This window comes from Marmota flaviventris, chromosome 4, assembly GCF_047511675.1.
Source record: "Marmota flaviventris isolate mMarFla1 chromosome 4, mMarFla1.hap1, whole genome shotgun sequence".
Classification (NCBI taxonomy): Eukaryota; Metazoa; Chordata; class Mammalia; order Rodentia; family Sciuridae; genus Marmota; species Marmota flaviventris.
Window position 1 is genome coordinate 6,230,385 of NC_092501.1, and position 20,941 is coordinate 6,251,325.

Genomic DNA, 20,941 nt, shown 5'->3' on the forward strand with positions numbered 1-20,941 from the left:
TATAGAGTTGGCCAACCATAGGCTGAACCTCTAAAGCCATGAGCCAAAATAAACTTTTTCTCCTCAAAGTTGTTCTTGCCAGGTTTCTTTTGGTCACAGCTTCACAAAAGCCGACTAAAACACTCACAATTGAATCTTTGGATCAAGAAGGCTTAGAAAAAAAATTCTCACAGTAATAAAACAAACAGTGCTTAGGGAAAATTCACAGACCTTAAATATGTATTACTAAGCAAAAAAGATGAAAATGAATGAACTTAATGTCTAACAAAAAAGTTATAAAAGGGACAACAAAATAAGCCTCCGGGGGTGAGGGGAACAGAAGAAGGTGGAAATGTAGCTCAGGGGTAGAGTGCTGGCCCACCACACACAAGGCCCTGGGTCCCATCCCCAGCACCAACACAGTAACAAATAACAAAAGCCAGAACTGCAAAATGCTTGTTATTAACAGGCACAGTGGCACACGCCTGTTATTCCAGCAACTCTGAAAGCAGAGGCAGGAGGATCGCTAGTTCAAAGCCAGCTTCAGCAACTTAGTGAGGTCCTAAGCAACTCAAAATGAGGCCCTGTCTCTAAATAAAATATAAAAAGGGATAGGGATGTGACTCGGTGGTTAAGAGCCCCTGGGTTTAATCCTTGATAACAACAAAACAAAAAACAGAAGAAATGAATTTATAAAATAGAAAAAGAATAAAACCATGAGTTGCTCCTAGGGAAAATTAAAACAGGCTATTAACCGCCTTCAAATATCATTAAACAAAAAGAAGAGAAAGAGCAAATAGACATAGCACATAAGCTCATAGAACCCAACAGCCCGCCATAACCAACGAGACAGTCTCATTGGTGTGAGGATGGTTCGAAATCTAGCCCAGAGGGTGCAAGACGTTGCCAAGCTTGGTGTCAGCCAGAAGGAATGTGCCAAGCATGCCTGGTTAGCAAACGCAACCTACAACAGACCAAAGCATGAAATCAAGGGGGACGTGGACACTGACCCTGGAAAAGGGAGAGGAAGGCTTTACAAAGTGTGAAGATGCTCTAATTTTTAGGTTTTAAAATCAAATCTAGCAAATATAGAGAGAGATGCATTTGTACAAAAGGTAAAACGCCAATGAATCAACTTAAGGTGAATGTTCCATAAACTATATGGAACAGAGCTGAAAATTGCTAGCATCAATAAAATTAATCATGTTTTATAAGAGGATGTGAGGGGAAAGGGAAAAAAAATCAAGGGAGGGAAATGAATTACAGTAGATGGGGTAGAGACAGAAGATGGGAGGGGAGGGGAGGGGGATAGTAGAGGATAGGAAAGATAGCAGAATACAATAGTCACTAGTATGGCAATATGTAAAAACATGGATGTGTAACTGATGTGATTGTGCAATCTGTATATGGGGTAAAAATGGGAGTTCATAACCCACTTGAATCAAATGTATGAAATATATGTCAAGAGCTTTGTAATGTTTTGAACAACCAATAAAAAAAATTAATCATGTTTTTTCTCTATGCCCCTTCTCAAAAGTTTTGGAAGGGCAGAATAAAATACACTTATTAATGCTGTATGTGTACAGGTGAGTGTATGACCAATGTGATTCTGCAACCTGTACAATCAGAAAAATAAGAAATTATACCCCATTTGATTCAAATGTATGAATTGTCAAGATCACTGTACTGTCATATGTAGCTAATAAAAATTAAATAAATTTTTAAAAAGTTTTGGAGCTCTAATGACCTTTTAACTGGTCTCTCCATTATCCAGAAAAATCTCACTCCTGTGCAGACCTTTGCAGCTGGTCTACTCAGAGGCCAAGTTAACTAGTTTGTCTCTGAGGAGGAGAAATGCATATGGTATGCCATCTAACATCTTTGCTGAGTGAAAGCTCCACCAAGTTTGTCTTAAGCTTCCAACCAGCAGTCCTTTTGCAGTCACCCCAACTGTCTACAAACAGCGCCCTGAGCTTCAAAAGCTTTCTGCTTTCAAAACTAAATTCAGTACACTGCTCCACATTTCAGCAAAGTCATCAGATCCGGCAGCTGGGGCTTTCCTTATCAGAGCTTCAGCGTGTACAGACACACACGCACAGACAGGTCCATTCTGCAAAGACTGACCTGGACCATTCACCATAAGCAGGACAGGACCAGAGTCTTGAGATAAGCACCTCGAGCTTTGATGTGAGGCCAAGAGCCGAAGAGAAGACTCCTGGACTCTGAGGAGGAGCACCACTGCACAGGGGGACGCAGCCTGGCAGTGCGGCCCAGGGGGGGTGGGGGGTGGATAACAGAAAACACATGAGGGAGAGCACGCCAGGGGCCTGCAGTGGCTCTGAGGACAGCTGCAGGCCAGAAGCCAGGAGGCCCTGTGCATGTTTACGTAGCTCCAGTGCATAAATATTTTGTTTCACGTCTAACTCCAAAGCACAAGTGCAAGAAAACAGTCCTGCTCTATAGACGCCCAATGATGAGAACACATGTGCGCGTGCTTAGGTAAAAAGATGTATTTCAATGTGGGAATAGCCGTCTGTTACAAAAAAATACTGCAAGTCTTCAACTAAATAAATATACAGCCCTCAAGGACGCAGAATATCACGTCCAGTTCAACAGTCATTTTTTGTTTTATTTTGCTTGAATTTCTCAGGCAGCTGGTGCTCTGATCAGTGGACAGAGGACTTCCGAGGCAGCTTTTTTTTCCTTTCTTCTAATAAGGAGACTACATTCTAGAAAAACAAGACAAGCAAGTGAATGTCCTCCAAACTTTTGGTGGGTTTTGTGATTTGGAAAGCACTACAAAATTAGCCTTGCTGGGCAGAAGGGCATCCCCACCTGTCTGTCAAACACTCTGGCCATTTCTAGGACCCCTTTGCCAAACTGAAAGAGGAGACAATAAGAATATATATTAGAATATACATAAGTATATATACATATGTTTATATATTTCTTTCTTCCCCAAGGAAGATCTTTCAATAGAGATTATTTACCTCATTTTTCACACTTGCATCTGCCCCTTTGTCAAGAAGTAACTCAACCAACTGCTCGTGATTATTTAATACGGCCACCTGAAAGACAGCAGTGCTGCATGAGGTCAGGTCCGCTCCCCGGGGGTGCAGGCCACAGGAAGGGTGCACGGGCAAACTCAGGGCCCAGCAGCTAAGGAGGGCAGAGCTGGCTGGGTCACCAGCCTGCCAGACCTGTGTCCTGCTCCATCTAGGGCATCACAACTGCTAGGATGAGGGAAGGGCCACCTCCCTCTCCCCACTGAAATGACACTGGGAAGACCAGGCCAGCACAGGAAACCAGCTGTTTTGATCTGTTTTGATCCTACTGTGGCCCTAGGGACCAAGGTTGACAATCCTTAAAGGAGGATTTGTTGAAAGACAACAGAAACGACACAGTGCCAGGCACAGCTGTGCTTGTCTATAGTTCCAGCTGTGCAGCAGGATCGCTGGGCCCAGGAGTTTGAGGTCAGCCAAAGCAATATAATGAGACCTCATAGTTAAAAAAAAAAAAAAGTGACCCCCTCATACCTTTATTAAAAGGCTGGCTGGCAGGAGCACACGCAACCAAACCCAGGGCCTAGGAATGAGCCAAACTCACAAGAATGTCCAATCGTAGAAAAGCTCTGGCCTTCGGGGGAAAGGCGTACCATGAGCGGTGTCTTCCCATCTTTGTCTCTCACATTCACATCAGCCCCAGCCTCAATGAGGAGCGAGGCCACCTTCTGGCTGCCCGACACCACAGAGACTCTCATGAGCGGCGTCCACCCTGAACCAGTGTCCACAACGTCCACCTGTGGGCCAGATGAAGAGCTGCCTCAGACTGGCTGCTTCTCCAACTCACAGAAGGAAGGTCCGCTTGCCCCGGCTCCCCCGACTTAGCGGGCAGCCTGTCCAGGCTGGGTGCAGGTTCTTGCCCAATCCTCGCCCAGGCGCAGTGATAAGATAGATGTGTTAGAATCACCTTAGGGGGTCTGCTGAGGGGGGGACCCCCTAATGTGATTCTTCTGCATCTTCTCACTGCACCTAGGTGAGAATCAGGTGAATGCAGTCCAGTGAACCTGTACCGAGTCTTGACAGGCTGCCACTAAGTCGGGGGAGTCGGGGCAAGCGGACTTTCCTTCTGTGAGTTGGAGAAGCGGCCAGGCTGGGGCAGCTCTTCATCTGGCACCTTGCTCCTGGCCCATGGGAACTCCCTGAGGTGCGTTCCTTGCCTAGCTTTCTTCACCTGTCTAAACAATGCTTATTTTTATGCATCTTTGTAGGTGGGCTTCAGTTCTTTTCTGGAACAAGATATGTACACACCCTTGTGTTTAAGGATACTTCTGTTCGAAGCAGGAGAACTACAGTAAGCACAGTGACCAGACCCATTACACAAACTCCAATCTGAAGAGCCACTAACCCAATGCCTCTCCAAGAAGTAATATGGTTGGTCACTTCCCAAACATCTGCTCCTCACTGAACTCTATCAATTTAGTGTTTTAAAAATGCAAATGTTGCTGCTCATAATTCCATCGAAGCCCTAACCAACCCATGAAGAGAGGTGCTGAAGACAGGGCGAGCCCAGACCCTCGCACACAGACTGAAAGAATGACTCGGAAGGCCTAGCTTTAGTGAAGCCTGAGAGAACGGCGAACAGGGCCTGGCAGGAGATGACCTACTGCAGCAGCGCTCTCCCTCGCGCAAACAAACCACCTACAGGCCAGAGCTCATCCCATTCGAATACTGAAATCACGACACCAGCTGCCGCCCATGCTTCCCAGCACACTCCCACACAATCTCTCTTTTGGTCCCAAGGGTTAAGCAGGAGTAGGTGATTCTACTTCTGGTTTAGAAATGATCAAACGAAACTTCAGAAGTCACATGGCTCATAGGTAGAAACGTTCCCTATTGAAGTAAATCATTCACTCTCAGTATAAAACCATCACATTTGGGAAGGGGATGGCTACACCCTGCTGGGCTCCAGTCTTTAAAAGTCTCAGGTGAGCCATCTGCAAGCACACAGAAATGCCGTTGACACCCCCACTAGCCAGCCACATGAAGATCTTCAGCACACACACCTACACTTATGGATTTATTATCTGCAACACAGCTTCTGTTGGATGGAAAGATGGATTTATCCCAGAGAATTGGGCTTGTCTAAAGCCCAGAGAGTCTACATTTCCAAAGCTCCAGTATTGAGATGCTCACAGCAGAAACCTGCCCTCATCTGGATCCTTTTCTTCAATCATCTGAGATTGATTGATTTTCTTTAATCAGACTCTTACTGGGTCCAGAGCAGAACACAGCTCATCATAAACCAAATCAGGGGAACATGGTATTATTGCTAGCACACAGAGGCGAAGCCTTCTGAACTCTTGTGCATGTCTCTAAAATATAAGGAAACATGAAAGGTAAGAAAAAGGGCTTATCTTAATAATTAAATTTTTTTCCCCTTCAAGGGGGCCTTTTTCTCCACCCTCCCAAAGCAGTGTCAGGAACCAGTGAGATTCCACAGCATAAGACCTACTTTCTTTCAGTCACACTTTGGGAACAAACTAGAATAAATATACTAACATCTTCTGGGAGATGTGACTTTGCTCGAATTGGATTGATTTTCCAGGTCATCAACTTAATTTCTCAGGACTCTGCGCTGCCTGGTAATCAGTTAGCATGGCATTTTGTCTGTCACTCTTTATTTCTATGCCTTGAAATCTTTAGTCCAAGCCTTTGGAGAATTTCCAGAGCTATCAGCAGTTACCATAATTGATCTAATTATAACTAGCCATTTTCACATATCTATAGAAGTTCATACAACATGACTTCTATTTGCTAAATCAGATTTGTACCTCCTGCTGACATGAAAACACAAGCAAATCAACAGGCCTGGGTAAAGACTGACAGCTGAGAGCCTCCATTCTTCACATGGCCACTTGCCCTTTGGAAACTATAATGATTAATGCAAAGTAAGTAAAAATGATCTAGTTTTAGAAGCAACAACAAGTGCTGAGCCTGGGAGAGCTCTTAACATCTTTGTGTTGCAGCATTTAAGATGATATCTGGTAGGTGGAAGATGCTCAGTGAAGCCTTGGTGACGGGCTGCATAAGAGATAAATAAGCAAATGAACAAAGGAATAAACAAAGGAGTAGACACATCTGGTCCAGCTCTGATTCCAGCCTCGTTCCTTCTTCCTAGAGGAAACCAAAATCCAAGATAACCGGAAGCCTTACTGTCAAATCAATGCCACAATGATGTCTTTTTTTCTAAGATTTCAGGAGTTTTCTCACTGATAGGTCAGAGATCTTTCTCCATCATTTCTAAGTTAGGTCAGAGATCTTTCTCCATCATTTCTAAGTTGGGCCAATCAAAGGTCCTGACTCTCCTAGTCCCTGTGGAATGGAATTTCAGGCTCTTAACAGTCCTGTGTGGCTAATAAGGCAGGCCCTGTACCTCACAGCCATCCTTTATCATCCAGTCGATCACAGTGCAGTGGCCTCCATCTGCAGCCCAGTGCAAAGCTGTGCAGCCGCCCAGGTCTCTAGCCTCCCAGGAAGCCCCATGTCTGCGGAGGTATTTCACAACATCCAGATGTCCCGCGTAGCACGCAAGCATAAGACTGCAACACATGGGAGAAGCATTTGGCTATAAGTGTATCTGTCAAGTTCAGGCACACTGTACCCTTACTATGTGAATCTTACTCGCACTTGTGACTACTTCCTGAGAGCACAATTCCTTAAGTAGAATCTCTATGTCAATGACTGTGACTTACTTTTAATGCATATTTCCAAACTGCTTTCCAAAAAGGTTATATCAATTTACACTTCTATCAACACTTTCTGAAAACATCTATTTACTCTACCTTTTCCAATTACAAATGTTACAGGTGGTATTTTTTATTCTAGCCAAGTCAAACATTTTTCATACAAATTGTTTACAGTGATTTTGCTTTAAAATTGTCTTTTCACTTAAATTGCTCTTTTTTCCTACTGTGTAGAGATGTTTGTTCAGTGTTGTGTCTGTGTGCCTGACTTCTGCACACTGAAGATGTTCATCACGTGTCTATGACATTCAAATATCCCCTCAGATTACCCTTAACTGTGTCTGTAATTTAGTTCTTTAAAGTGTGTGATGTATGCACAATCTTTTTCCCACTGATTTCCTTCATTCTTTTGCTTTCACATTACAAGATCAGATAAGCATATGCCCCTTCCTTGTAGCTTATGATTTTTTTTTTTTTTTTTTTTTTTTTTTACATTTAATACTTCATTCACCTGGAAGAAATTGTGGTACATGCTTTAAGGCTAGGATCTAACTTAATATTTTTTTCTTCAAAAAGCCTATTTTTCTAAAACCTTTCTTATTGATTTGTGTTGCTTCTGTTATCATATACTAAGTTCTTATGGGGATCTATCTTAGGATTTCTATTCCATTCTATTTACTTTTCCAATTATTTGTTCCAGTACCATACTACTTTAATTACTATAAGTTTTAGGGCGTTTTAATAACTGCCAAGGCAAATCTTTCCACAGTCCTCTATAACAAAGTTACATTAGCTGTTATCATCTATTGACAAGTTTCCAGGAATAACTCCATTTGAAGCTATATTCAATCTGTATGTTAATTTGGAAAAACTTAAAATATGTATCTATTTTTTAAGTCTTTATATCTCTCAATATATTTGTATAGGTTTAGTTTTTCATTCAAAAAAAATTTTTTTGGTTGATACTGGGAATTGAACCCAGGGATGCTTTACCATTGAATTACATCCCAGTCCTTTTATTTATTGCTATATTTTTTTAATTTTTTATATGTTTTTATTTTGAGATTGGCCTTGAAGTTGCCATCCTTTTACCTCAGCCTCTGAGTTGCTGGGATTATAGGTATGCACCATTACACCCAGCAAATATCTTGCTTTTAAAAGAAATATTTTATTCTACTTTATTTTTCCTATTATATTTATTAAGCAAGTAATTTCAGGTATTTAAAATTTTTGTTGTATAGTTGTTCATATAACTGAACCTCCTCATTAAGTCCAAGTATTTGAAAGTTGATTCTCTTGGGTTCTGCACGACAGGAGTCGTCTTATTTCACATCTCACCAAGATGATCAGACTTCCAAAGTACTGTCCAATCATGAGTTAACAAAATACAATCTATACTTACTGTTATGGGCCAGACTATAAGGGCAATGACCAAAGAGACTCCATTTTTCCCTGAGACTCCACATCATATAAGAAATGCTTCTCCCATAGGAAAGCCCCGCCTCTGTACCCATCAATAGTTGCTTAGCATAGCATGTTTGGCAACACAAAATGCCAATTCTTATACAATGTAAAAGTATTCTCTCTTTGGTTCCCATTTTTCTTGGACAATGTACCCTGTCAGAGATTGATTGTTCAGATGTTAGTAACCATTCTTTAACTTGTACTCAACTAGGGACATTTTGGTCCACTCCCTTTTTTGCTTACAATTTTAGATCTCATGACGTTTATTTATGGTTTGAACAACAGCCACTTCTGATTAAAATGATTTTGGACTATAAAAGGTGTACTCAAACCCCAAGAGGAGTTTGAAGGGTGTAGACTTGCAGCCTACCCCTTGGCCCACCAGCTGATGGATCCGGATCTGCAGCTGGTGAGCAAAGTTTCCATCTCCTGCTTTAAGATCGACTCAGTGATTTATTGGAATCTTGCCATAACATTACCATATTCCAAGTGCTGTTTTACACTTTTCATATATTAAACTCAATAAATGCTCACAACAATACAATCATAAAGTATTTCTCTCCTCCCCATTTTATAGAAGTACAGAGAAAGTAAGTAACCTGCCCAAGGTCACACACAGCATCCATACCGAGATCAGGATTTGACATCAAGATGTCTGCTTTGCCTGTGCTCTTTACACCTTTCTTATGGGCATCACTATCATTGAGAAAAGGAATTCGCCAATGCTAAGAATGACACTGGCTAATTGTCTGGGATCTTCTCTAACTTTGTATGGTGCTACACATAGTGTCATATACCTGTAATCCAAGCAACTCCAAGGCAGTTAGTTTGTGAGTTCAAGGCCATTGTGGCAACACAGTGAGACCCTGCCTCAAAAAACAAAACACAAACCTATTGTATGCTGCTAAGTGTTGATATACATTTCCACCAGCCATGTACCAGACACTCGGGGGGCTGGAAGCATCCTTCACTTTAAAAAAATAAGACACTGGGTTACTCATTTAAGGCACTGGGTTGATGCTATTTTCATTTTCACCTTTAACCTACTGGTGGGAAGTGTTAGCATGGAAATCTCCCAATACTACATTTCCTTACCTTCCTAATGCTCTGAGTTGAAGGAGGAGATTTGTCAATGCCTACAAACACACACACAGGTATCCTTTTCTTACTACCAGGTTTTGGCAATAGGTAGGTTTGCAGTTTCCTCTATGCCCTGGAAAAGCTCAAGATTATTAATGGTCCCTAGAAACTAATGGTGGGATAGTTAAGCCACAGAAACTATGCTTCCATAAATTTTCTAATTTTCTGTATAGATGTAGGTTATTTCAGATTTTCTGCTTCACGGGTTGATTTTGGTGGTTTAAAGTTTCGCCAATAAAGCATCCATTTCAATGAAATTATCAAATCTATTAGACACAAATGCACCATTTCATGTGTAAATTTCCTCGATTATTTTCCCTCCATATTTCTAATTTTGCTTTAGATTTACAAGAGACTGTTTTATGTTATCATACAAGTTCTTATTTAAGAGGCAACTCTTATATTTCTCAATAATCTTTCACTTTTGGTTAATTAAGTTTTATCTCTATTTTCTTTCTTTCTTTCCTTTTTTTCCCCTGTCCCTTTTTCTTTGTAAATTATCATTATTCTTTTTAAACTTTTTAAATTTGGAACTAAGCCATCAACTAGCCTAATTATTTGGAAAACACTTTTCAGATTTAAGTTTTTAAATGTCATTTAAAATCTGTTACTGCACTGTGTCCAAGAGTAGAGTAGGTAAGCTTTCTGGCTTTAGAAAGCGGTGTTCCCTGCAGAGCCACTATAGATGACTGGTGTTTTACGCTATCCCATGATGGTCACATGTGGTGTCCTAACCTGTGGTCTGTGTGCATGCTGTGACCCTGAGCTCTGAGAACAGACCTCTGCATTTTGCTCCCTCTTCTACCCAAGCACCAAGCACAGTGCCTGGCATGTGTGAGTTATTCAATAAATGTTGGTTGGTTTGGATGAACTAATTAAACCTAAATTGTCAAGTATTTCAGCTTTCAAAAACATTCTTTTACCTCTCCTCTGCAAGTATCACACTCTTTCCATGAACTTTTCCTGTACTGCCCTCGGCCAGTCCAGATGGAAACTTCAGGAAAGTTTTGTGGTTGTATTTTTTTTTTAATTTTTTATTGTTGGTTGTTCAAAACATTACATAGTTCTTGACATATCATATTTCACACTTTGATTCAAGTGGGTTATGAACTCCCATTTTTACCCCGTATACAGATTGCAGAATCATATCAGTTACACATCCATTGATTTACATGTTGCCATACTAGTGTCTGTTGTGTTCTGCTGCCTTTCCTATCCTCTACTATCCCCCCTCCCCTCCCCTCCCCTCCCTTCTTGTCTCTCTACCCCCTCTACTGTCATTCATTTCTCCCCCTTGTATTATTTTTCCCTTTCCCCTCACTTCCTCTTGTATGTAATTTTGTATAACCCTGAGGATGCCGTGTCTTTGGCTACTTCCTTAGAAACACCAGGGGTTCTCAGTAAACAGAGAAAGGCTGAGGTGCAAGGAGAGCGCCAAGAGAGGAACACAGAGGGGCAGCGCTCGTAGCCAAGGCCTGCGCAGAGATGGGATGCCATCTTAAGGGTTCTTTACTGGGCTAGAGAAGGCAGAAATAGTGTGACTGATTCCCCCCAAACACCCTGATGAATGAGGGTCTCAGTGAACAGACCAGGTTTGTTCTCACCACCTTTCCTTTGGGACCCGCTTGCTTTCTGGTACTTTCAAAAGAAGCTAAAGAAAACTTTAGGGTTGGGTCAAAACCCCTCTGGGCTCCAGCTGAATAACACAGTTTCAATCATGCCCCTCCTACCTGTCCTTGCCACTGCCATTCTTCAGATTCACATCTGTACCATTAGAAACTAAGATTTTCACAAGCCTAAAGGAAACAAAGTTGACAATACAGGTAAGTTGCCTGGATGACGTGGAACCTATGATAACGCAGTAAATGTCACATCCTGCAACAACTTCTCCATCTTCGAAAGCCAGCTGGTTTTCAGAACAGGACATTATTAAGCTGGAAAACCCCCACCACACCAAAAAACAGATTTATACCTTGATCTTAATGAATTAGTCAATAAAATCAAACTACCCACATGATACAACTCAGACTCTCAAAACTATCATTTTAACAGTTGTTAATGACAGCATTTAATAAAAACATTTCTATTTTTTTTCAAAATGAAATTGTATTACGCAAAATATAAATATGTTTGGGAAATAGATGTAAGCATTATTCCTAACTTTGTGTTACCAAAATCATATCTTGACATCTACCAGGGAAATTTGTTTTCCAAAATGTCCCCCACCTATCCTTTTTAAATTGCTTTAAAGAAATTCAAATTCCAATAGCCAGTATTCCCAGGAGATATTAGATAAACTGCATGGAATTAATTGGCTCCTCTCTTCCCTAATATACAACCACACACCTGGGATGTTTTCTCCTGCATGCTATATAGCTTTATGATAAAAGCAGCTGAATTCAGAGGGATCAGTTTGGGAAAGAGAAAAGAAGCTAGGTTCCCTGGACCCACTCCCTCCCATCCCCATCCTGACTGGCGCCTCTGGGGGAAGGGAAATGTTCAACCTGTCACTCGGGATGAGCAAAGTGCCCTACCTGGTATATCCTTTCTGGGCAGCAACCATCAGAGCAGTAAAGCCAAACTTATTGGGAACATCAACCTTGACATGGCTTGAGAAAAAACAGAGAAAAGAGATCAATATGCTTAGTGCAGCTCTGTAGATATGTAGCTGGTGACACTTGCAAGGCACAGGAGGCTACAATGGCTCATTTTACCAAAAATCCCCATTTCTTTTGGGCCATCAAGTTTTTATTGTTTAGAATGCCCTGCCTAATATTCTTAGATATTCAAATTTATAAGAAAAAATCATAAGTTCACATAAAACGGACATTCCTTTCAATTCAAGCCATGGTGCCGTGGATAACACACTATGACAGACACAGTCTCTTGAAGGTGGCAGGGGACAGTGTCTTCATTGCAGACTTCCGTAGCTCTCCCAACCACAAGCCCATATTGGCAGAGACCCAAGGTTAACCCTTGACTTCCACCTCACCTACGGGATATAAATCAGTGTTGCTCAGAGGAAAGCAGAGCTCTTACTGTCAGCTCAGAAGCTTGGCTTTCTGTAGGAACCTTCTCTGTTCCAACTCACAGAGCCCCAATTCACAAACCACTTGTCACATAAGTAGCTCAAAAATTTACTGACTAAAAAGGAACCTAGATAACGTCTTTGCATTTGGGAGGCAGCTTTGCGCCTCTCATCCCCAGCAGCTGTGCCCACCATCTTTCTCCAGTGTCCTACCAACCTCCTCAATTAGAACGAAGCTCATTTAGCAATTCCCTGATCTCATCAGAATTAGGTGCAAGTATTTTTGGAGTAAAATCTGCCTAAATGCTATAGCATATAAACAAGGGACAGAAATTATTTTGTGGAATAAATATAACACCCAGACTTATAATTACCTTTTACAATTTTCATTAAATAATGACTATGACACTGATATGGGACTTCATGATCGGCTCTATTGACTATGCTTTGACTCACACCAGGCACCTGAGATCAATTTGGAAGGCAGTTTGAATGGCATGGAATTTTTAGGAAAATAAAATAAAGCTATATCACATATTTCTATGCACTTTATATATTTTAAAAAATAAGCTGGCAGAGTTCTCTCACCCTCCTTCAAGGATTTGAACAAGCAAATCTTCATCATTCACATTGACAGCTCGATGAAAGTGCTCACTGCTAATGGGTTCTCCTGAAGAAACAAGATGGAAAGCAATCATCCAAACGCAGGGAAGATGACTCAGAGTCACCGTGCTCCTCCCACAGCTGCTCGTGGGCTCTGGGCTTTCCCCCCCAAGGAGATCCTGAGTTTTCTACACAACTGCTTCTTTCAAAGAGATCTCACTTGCACCAGAGAAGAGAACACTCCGACTGACCTAAAGCTTGGGAAGGTGTCATGTTAGTAAGTCTTGCTTTGTGTTATTTCAGATATCTGAAATAACACTTTTGGATCTTATCAGGCTCAGTAAATGTCTCCTCCATGCAAGAGAAAGCTCAGCAATTGACACAAGGAGCTATTTGCCAAAATGAAAACCCAATCCCAACAGAAAGCCTAGAGAAGACCAGGGGGTAAGTGAAGTGGGTGGGGGATCCTATGTGACCATCACCTCTGCAGGGAGGAGGATGAGGCAGGAGATGAACAGGAGCAGTGTGGGAATCAAGGCCCACGCATGAAGCAGCTGTCTTTCAAGGTGTTTATTTCAGCTTTCTTTTGTCTCATACACCATGCCTTTCAGATTTTTTGAACTATCATGATTAAGCTTAAATGTAAGGGAAGCGCCTAGACTGGCCCTGGCCCATGGGAGACCTCACACACACACCTGCTGCCGAGGCAGGAGCACCAGTGGCAGCTGCCATCGTGGTCTCTCTGGCCCCACCCTGTTCCTTCCCCACCTGCACTGCAAGCCCACTGCCCTCCCCAGGCCCTTGAGTGGACCAGCCCTGCTCTATCCCTCTCATAGGCCTCCTCCACCCTTCAAGAAACACTAGGAGCAGCCTGCACACTGAGTGCTCCTCGGCGCTGGAGTCTCAGAGACAAACAGGGTCCTCTCCCTGCTGGTCTACATTGCAGCGTCCACTTTCAGCCTGTTACTGTTCTGAATCCCACAAGAACACCTGCACCTAGCCCACCGTCCAGCACCGCACCAGCTGCCTCCTGGTCTGTGCTCACTTCGCCTCTCACAGCCTGGCCTGCAAGGTCAGTCAGCCCCCCTTCGCTGCTCCCCGGCAGCACGGCCCTCCGGGATGTCAGTCCCTCCCAGGCAGAGCAGCCCTTTTCTCCTGGCTTCTTTGGACAGCATTGGTCACGAAGTCAACTGGGCAGGGCACAAACCAATGGGTGAAAATAAAGGAGTCCTTCACCAGAGAAGCCTTCTCTCTTTTCAAGTAAATATCAATTTATGCTAGTTTAAAGTTATTTGAAACAACAATTCTGAGTTTGTCAATCTCTAAAAGGTTTTCAGCCACATTGTACTTCCTATTCATCATTCCACATATATTTGTAGACCAAGTCTTCAAATAAAAGCCCCATGATAAACTATCAAAGGCCAAGGCCCAGGTTCTCTGTGGCCTTCCAAGGGAGAACCTCAGCCTAGGGGTTTCACCAGCGGGGCTAAGGAAAGGACATTTGGTAACATCTGGTGACCCTGTTGTCACAACTTGAAGGGGTGCTCCTGGAAGCTAACAGAGAGGGGCCAGGGATACCACTCAACACCTTGCAGGGCACAGCACAGTCCACCAACAACCACAGTGTTCAAAGCACAGTGGCCGAGAACCCTGGAATAGATGAAGATGGATTTAAGTCACCTGCCACGTGACCCACCCACACTTTCAGTGGACAAACTAACCACAGACTGTTTTCCTTTCCCTCTTACTAACTGGAAAGAGGGAGAAAGCAATGTGGCTATTAAGTCTGTTGTCCCACCAAACAGCCCCCATTTCTGTGACCCTCAAACTCCAGCTGTCAAAGACAGGATATCTGTCTGTAGGAACATGCAAGTTCATCCTACCACTACTGAAGTTAAGATGTGTGGTATCCTAAATCCAATCCTATAAATTAAGATGTACATAGGACTTTACACAATGTCTCCCCACCCCCCACCAAATACCCACAGTACTTTTAAAATTCTCTGAGATCAGGAAGGCTAAATTGCCCAAGGTCACCCAGCATCAGAGTCCATGGCCACTTCCCTTTAGTATTTAAGAAGAGGAGCTGGGTGAGGTAGGTGGCTCATGCCTGTGATCCCAGCAACCCAGGAGGCTGAAACAGGAGGATCACAAGTTCAAAAGCCAGCCTCAACAATTATACAAGGCCCTCAGCAATTTAATGAGATTCTGTCTCAAAATAGAAAATAAAACTAGGGATGGGGATGCAGCTCAGTGGTAGAGTGTTCTGGGTTCAAACCCCAGGACCAAAAAGAAAAAGGAGGAGAGAAGGAAGGAGGAGGAGTGAGAAGGAAGGAAGAGGAGGAGTGAGAAGGAAGGAGGAGGAGGAGTAAGAAGGAAGGAGAAGGAGGAAAAAGGAAGGAAGGAGGAGGAGGAAGAAGGAAGGAAGTAGGAAGAAGAAAGGAAGGAGGAGGAAGAAGAAGAAAGGAAGGAGGAGGAAGAAGAAGAAAGGGAGGAGGAGGAGGAAGAAGAAAGGAAGGAGGAGGAGGAAGAGGGAAGAGGAGGAGGAGGAAGAGGGAAGAGGAGGAGGAGGAAGAGGGAAGGAAGAGGGAAGCGGGAAGGAAGGAGGAGGGGAGGGGGGAGGAAGGGAGAAAGGGGGAGGGAGGAGGGAGGGAGAAAGGGGGAGGGAGGAGGGAGGGAGGGAGGGAGGGGGAGGGAGGAGGGAGGGAGGGAGGGAGGGAGAAAGGGGGAGGGAGGAGGGAGGGAGAAAGGGGGAGGGAGGAGGGAGGGAGGAGGGGGAAGGGGAGGGGAGGGGGAAGGGGAGGGGAGGGGAGGGGGAAGGGGGAGAGGAGGGGGAAGGGGGAGAGGAGGGGGAAGGGGGAGAGGAGGGGGAAGGGGGAGAGGAGGGGGAAGGGGGAGAGGAGGGGGAAGGAGGGGGAAGGAGGGGGGAGAGGAGGGGGGAGAGGAGGGGGGAAGGAGGGGGGAAGGAGGGAGGAGGAAGAAGAGAGTGGTGGGGTATCTGACCAATTTGCTACACACTTCCACTCTAAATAAATTTTTAATACAGACATCTTAAAACACTGATCCCTTGCCAAAGTGTTCATTGAAGGGATGATTGAGAAGTTTCAGAAAATGCCAATTCCTTGGGCTTTTTGAGAAAAAGTCAAAAGCACTGCCGCATCCCACAGCTGTCCACTGATGACTCCATTCCACATCACCCACCTTACCTGCTCAGCAAGGCCCTCCCAATGGGGGGTTGCTTCCTAACACATCCTGACCAGGAAACTCTGCAGCATGGAAATGTGACATCCCAGTAAGTTCATCTTGTGCTTATAAGACCAGGGTATTTTGATTTTATGATAGAATTAAAATCTATGTATTATTGCAGCTTCTGTAGGAGGTACTCAGCACTTCACGTTTTCTGAGAACAAAGGGGCCCCTCATAGAAGAGAGGGAAAGACAACATAATTGTTCATCACTCCTTGCTTGCTGAGTTTCAGCAGAAGACAGCAATAGCCATTAGTCAGGAAATAAGAGCCCCTTCTCAGCACAAGCTCATTCACCCTCCTCCCCAGGAGGCAAAGAAAAACGAAAATGTCCCCTGGAGCCATGTGAACTAACCTTAAACAGATACATTTAAGAGATTACACGAATTTTTGACAGACACAGAAAAGAAATGAGAAGGCCTTTGTTTGCAATGCACAGCAATTCTTTCTACTCCCACTCTGGGCAGGAGTCACAAAGAACAGAAAGGAAATTCCAGAGTGGACAGAATGTTCCTCTCCACTCACCCCCCAAGCCCTTTAAGACCCTGTGGGCCTAGCCCAGGGAATGCCATTGATAAGTGCAACTGAATATAAAGAAGGCAAGCCTTTGCATGTTTTGTTTCCAAGAGTTATGAGTGCTACAATTACAAACATCAAACTGATCCTTCTTTGGTAAGAACGTCCTTGGATGCTCCTCTGAGCTAGAAGTAATGCATGTGGCCTGGACACCTGGAAGGGGAGGGCACAGCAGTCTTTGGGAAGCCATCATTCATTCTATGCAAGAGGGTCATTTAGTTGCAAGATGTGCCCACAGATATTATAATATGGCAATAACACCTTTCTTGGTGGAATTTAGATCTTTATTAAAAGCAGTGAATAAATCATGAGCTCATTGGGGAAGATATTTGCCAATTAACAAGTAGCAGCTGTTTTTCTTTCTTTTTTAAGGGCCCAGCTGATTAAAATTGCATGCCTCATTTAAGCAAGAGTCTCATGTACTTTACCTGGGGAAAAAAAAAAAAGTCTGAGCATCCTTTATTCAAACAAAGTACATGCTTTTGTGATTCATTAAAACGCTCTCCAACCAAATGCAAATCATCAACCCACAGAAGCATTTTCACTTGCTCTGTATAATGTGTGCATTTTTAATTCTTTGTTTAGCATGATCTGCCTCCTTAAGAGTCTGCACGATATTGTAACAATAGCATAAGGGATCAGCATCCCGCCAGCAGAGCCTGCCTCATTTAGAAAGCAGAGGATGCCTGACTTCTACCACCCAGTAGCACCCCAGGAGGCCTGGCTGCCTGCCTGCCTGCAGGCACTTGTGCAGGACCTAGCAATGAGACAGTGTGACACTCCAGCACAGTGGGCCATCACCAGCATGCCCTGGTTCCATAGGGGTCTTATCTAACTGCCCACAGAAGCTGTGGGGGGTAAGCACAAGCATCTGGACCAGCTATGTCTGCAGCCTGTCCCCAGGCAGCTAGGCAGGAGGAGGCACACCTTGCCCGCAGGCACAAGAACCCGTGGCAGCTAGGCAGTCCGCTGCTCTCTGCCTTCCTGAAGGATTTCCACGTGGCATACCAGCAACAGGGAAACTCCAGCCAGAAGACCTGGAAGTCCGTGCTCTGGCTTTGCTGTGCTACTAAGAGGGTACTAGTGACCACCTGAAGCCCACCACAGTTGGTTTCAGAACAGCCATGATCACTTCCCCTATAGGTCCAGGTGGATGGGCCCCAGTATTTCCTAATAGACACCAGTGTGAGCCAAGAAAGCCAACATTTCTTTTCATACTCTTAACTCCCACTCATAAATAAATGCCTAAAGGACACAATCAAAAGCCACATGAAATGTACATAAAAGCCAAATGTCACACTGAATATAACTGAAAAATACTTTGCTCACAAAAGGAATATTTTCTTTATATAACCCAAAAAAGACTGATCTGTATGTATTGTGAGTGGCCATGAAGGACTTTTCTGATCATTTTAACCTGTTCAATATGGTAACCTAAAGATGACACTGAACACTGCATCGTTAAAATGTTTTCAAACGTCAATCTCAGAAGGTACTATAAAACTGGGAAAAGGACAAAGTGGTCAAAGGCACTGTGGCCAGCCTCCCTGGACACCCCCTCTGCAAGGATTCCTTCCAGAACACTCTGTGGCTGGGGGCAGCACTGTGCATTCCCCACAGGACCCCAAGAATCAGATGTGTCTGGCCAGTCAAGACACACACTGAGTGGACTGACCCCTTCAGAGAGGACACTCAAACACACAGCGGCTAAGCACACACTCGTGGCCCTCTTCCTAAGCAAGGCAACTCCGCCCTGGTGCCAATGTCCACGACCAGGACAGTCCTAGAACAAAATCAGCCGTCTCCCATTCTGTGAAAGCATAATGGACATCCCTTGGGTCACACGTTACAGGAAGCCCGGGCAGTAAGAATGCTCTGTGAGGCCGGGGAAAGGCAGGACACTGCCTCTGCACTGCGTCTCGTGCCTGTGCCCTGGACTCGCCGGCCTCGAGCACCGTGTACTCACTGGTCGTGGATACCGACATGATGCGGCTGTACTCGCATTCTCCAGAGGGGCTGGTGACCTTTAGTCGGAATCTGTATAGTGTCCTCGGTTCCAGACCTTCAATGACGTGCTTCGTTGCATATCCCCTAGACAGGAGGAGACACGACACACTGCTGATGACACCAGGTCATCTGACAGGCATCCTGCGTAGGTTGTGACAAGGGCAGGGGGGAGCAACTTTTGAATACTGTCTATGTCCAGTACAGAGCTGGTCATGGGTTTTTTAATGCTTTGAGAACAAAGGACAGGTCACACTGGCACCTCTGTCCATTCCCAGCACATGCCCTCCCTATCCACAGGTCCTCACCCATGACTGGCCCCTTGCTTGCATACAGTTTTGTACCCTGGAGAAGTAATCATTCTAACCCACGACACTTATCCTTAAAGGACAAAGTTCCACGTTTGAACGTGCATGTATTTGAGTTTCAAGTGGGATCTTCCGTGGGTGGGGGAGGCTGACTCTCAGACAGCTGCATACTTCAGGCCCAACACTGCAGGGAAAGACCCCAGGGCAGTGCCCTAAAGACAGCTGGCAGCTCATGAGCAACCAACGGCAACCGGAGGGCCAGGTGCATGTAAAAGAACCCAGACAGCTTGTGATGAGGTCAGTCCACCAGGCAAACTCTGTTTTAATTTTTTTTTTTTTTTTTTTTTTTTTGAGACAGGATGTCCCACTGTTGCCCAGGCTGCCCCTGAGCATCCAGGCTCTATCAATCCTCCTGCCTCAGCCTCCCCAGCTACACTGGCAAGTCTTTAAACTCTTTAAAATGTATTTTGAGTTCAATCATTTCTCAAAATGTTCTGCTTTCGCCCACCTCAGTTATTGCAGAAGTTTCCTAATTGGTCCTTCCCACTGCATGCCGCCCTGCCCCCGTCAGCCCGAGCTCAACCTGCAGCCAGTGTGTCCTCACAGAGCCTGAGCCAGACCAGGCCTGCCCCGCGTACCCTTCTCCTTTGGCTTTCCCACTTCAGATTAAAAGCCAGAGGTCCTCCCCACAACCCACAGGTTCTCATGACCTCACCAACCTCGCCCTTGTTTACGCCACCCCCGAGTCCCTGGACCGCTGCCTGCCCTCTCCCACCTCAAGGCTTTCCGCTGGCCACTTGCTCTGCCTGGAATGTTCCAGGTACCCCCACTGGCTTCAAGTCTTCACTCAGAAGTTACCTTCTTGTGAAATTCCCCCCCCCCAACCTAGACCCCAGCTTTTCCTACGGTTTTTCTCCTTAGGAGATCACACCTGGCACACTTATTTATGACTAGTCTTCCTCGCCACAAGGAATTTCTGCCTGTCCCCAGTGCCATGTCCTCAGCATCCAGGACAGTGCCCGGGCACATTGCTGGCACTGAATGATACATGCCAGTGGATGGAGAGATGAGAGATGGGGCCAGTTACCACAGGAGTGGATGGGCAGGGCAGACCACAGGGACGTTCTCAGTCGAGGGGGACTCTGACCTGGCAGGAGAAAGGATGGGATGAAGGGGGACGCTTGACGCACAGGGAGAAGAGTAGACACACCTGTAGAAAAAGTCAAGGCATGTTCAAGACAGGAAGCAGACCTAATAGGAGGGTCGTGCTCAGAGATGAGGCAACAGGAGAGGAGGTGGGCAAACTGTGAAGAGAAGCAAACCTCAGTCTAAGGAGCTTGACCTTCATCCTGCAGGCCAAGGACACCTGCTGGAGATAATTTGACAAAACGAGATTTAACAAGAAAATTAACCTACAGGATAGAACAAAGGAATAGAAGGCAGGAAAAGAGGAGCAAAGCCCACTCCTGAAGGCGACATGGGTGTTGGGCATTGTGGGCCAGGGTCCACGGTGGTGCTTGCATTCTACCAGACTAAAATGCCCTGCTTAATGAGAGGGTCTAGGAGGACCACCGAGGGCCAGCTCACAAAACCAGGTGGCCGTCTCTGAAAAGCCGTGGAGGGGAGCCCAAGTCGGGAAGAAGTTCCTAAATTCACAGGCCCATCATCAGATGGTCTGGATAATTGCTTTTTTAAAGGAAGACATTCGCTGGTTTAATGCAATCTAGAGCACAGGCCAGAACAGAACAAAAGAGGTCAAGACTAACATAGTGCACGCCTGCCACCTAGTGTCAAGTTGGAGCATCCGAGTCTCTCAGGGACCACAGGAGCCCAGGCATGTCCCTGGAGC

The 20,941-nt window shown here is 44.8% G+C and overlaps 1 protein-coding gene across 1 annotated transcript in view; it reads right to left on the minus strand.

Moving 5' to 3' along the window:
• Positions 1-2,564: 2,564 nt before the first annotated feature.
• Fank1 (fibronectin type III and ankyrin repeat domains 1) overlaps positions 2,565-20,941 on the minus strand; it is a 72,488-nt gene continuing 54,111 nt past the window's right edge. Inside the window, exons 3-11 of the mRNA XM_027930354.3 lie at positions 18,747-18,871; positions 12,945-13,026; positions 11,863-11,937; positions 11,059-11,124; positions 6,415-6,580; positions 3,635-3,778; positions 2,970-3,047; positions 2,815-2,859; positions 2,565-2,708 (exon numbers count right to left, since the gene is read on the minus strand). Of these exons, the coding sequence (XP_027786155.1) occupies positions 2,646-2,708; positions 2,815-2,859; positions 2,970-3,047; positions 3,635-3,778; positions 6,415-6,580; positions 11,059-11,124; positions 11,863-11,937; positions 12,945-13,026; positions 18,747-18,871 (844 nt within the window). The 3' untranslated portion in view covers positions 2,565-2,645. The remainder of the gene's footprint in view (positions 2,709-2,814; positions 2,860-2,969; positions 3,048-3,634; positions 3,779-6,414; positions 6,581-11,058; positions 11,125-11,862; positions 11,938-12,944; positions 13,027-18,746; positions 18,872-20,941) is intronic.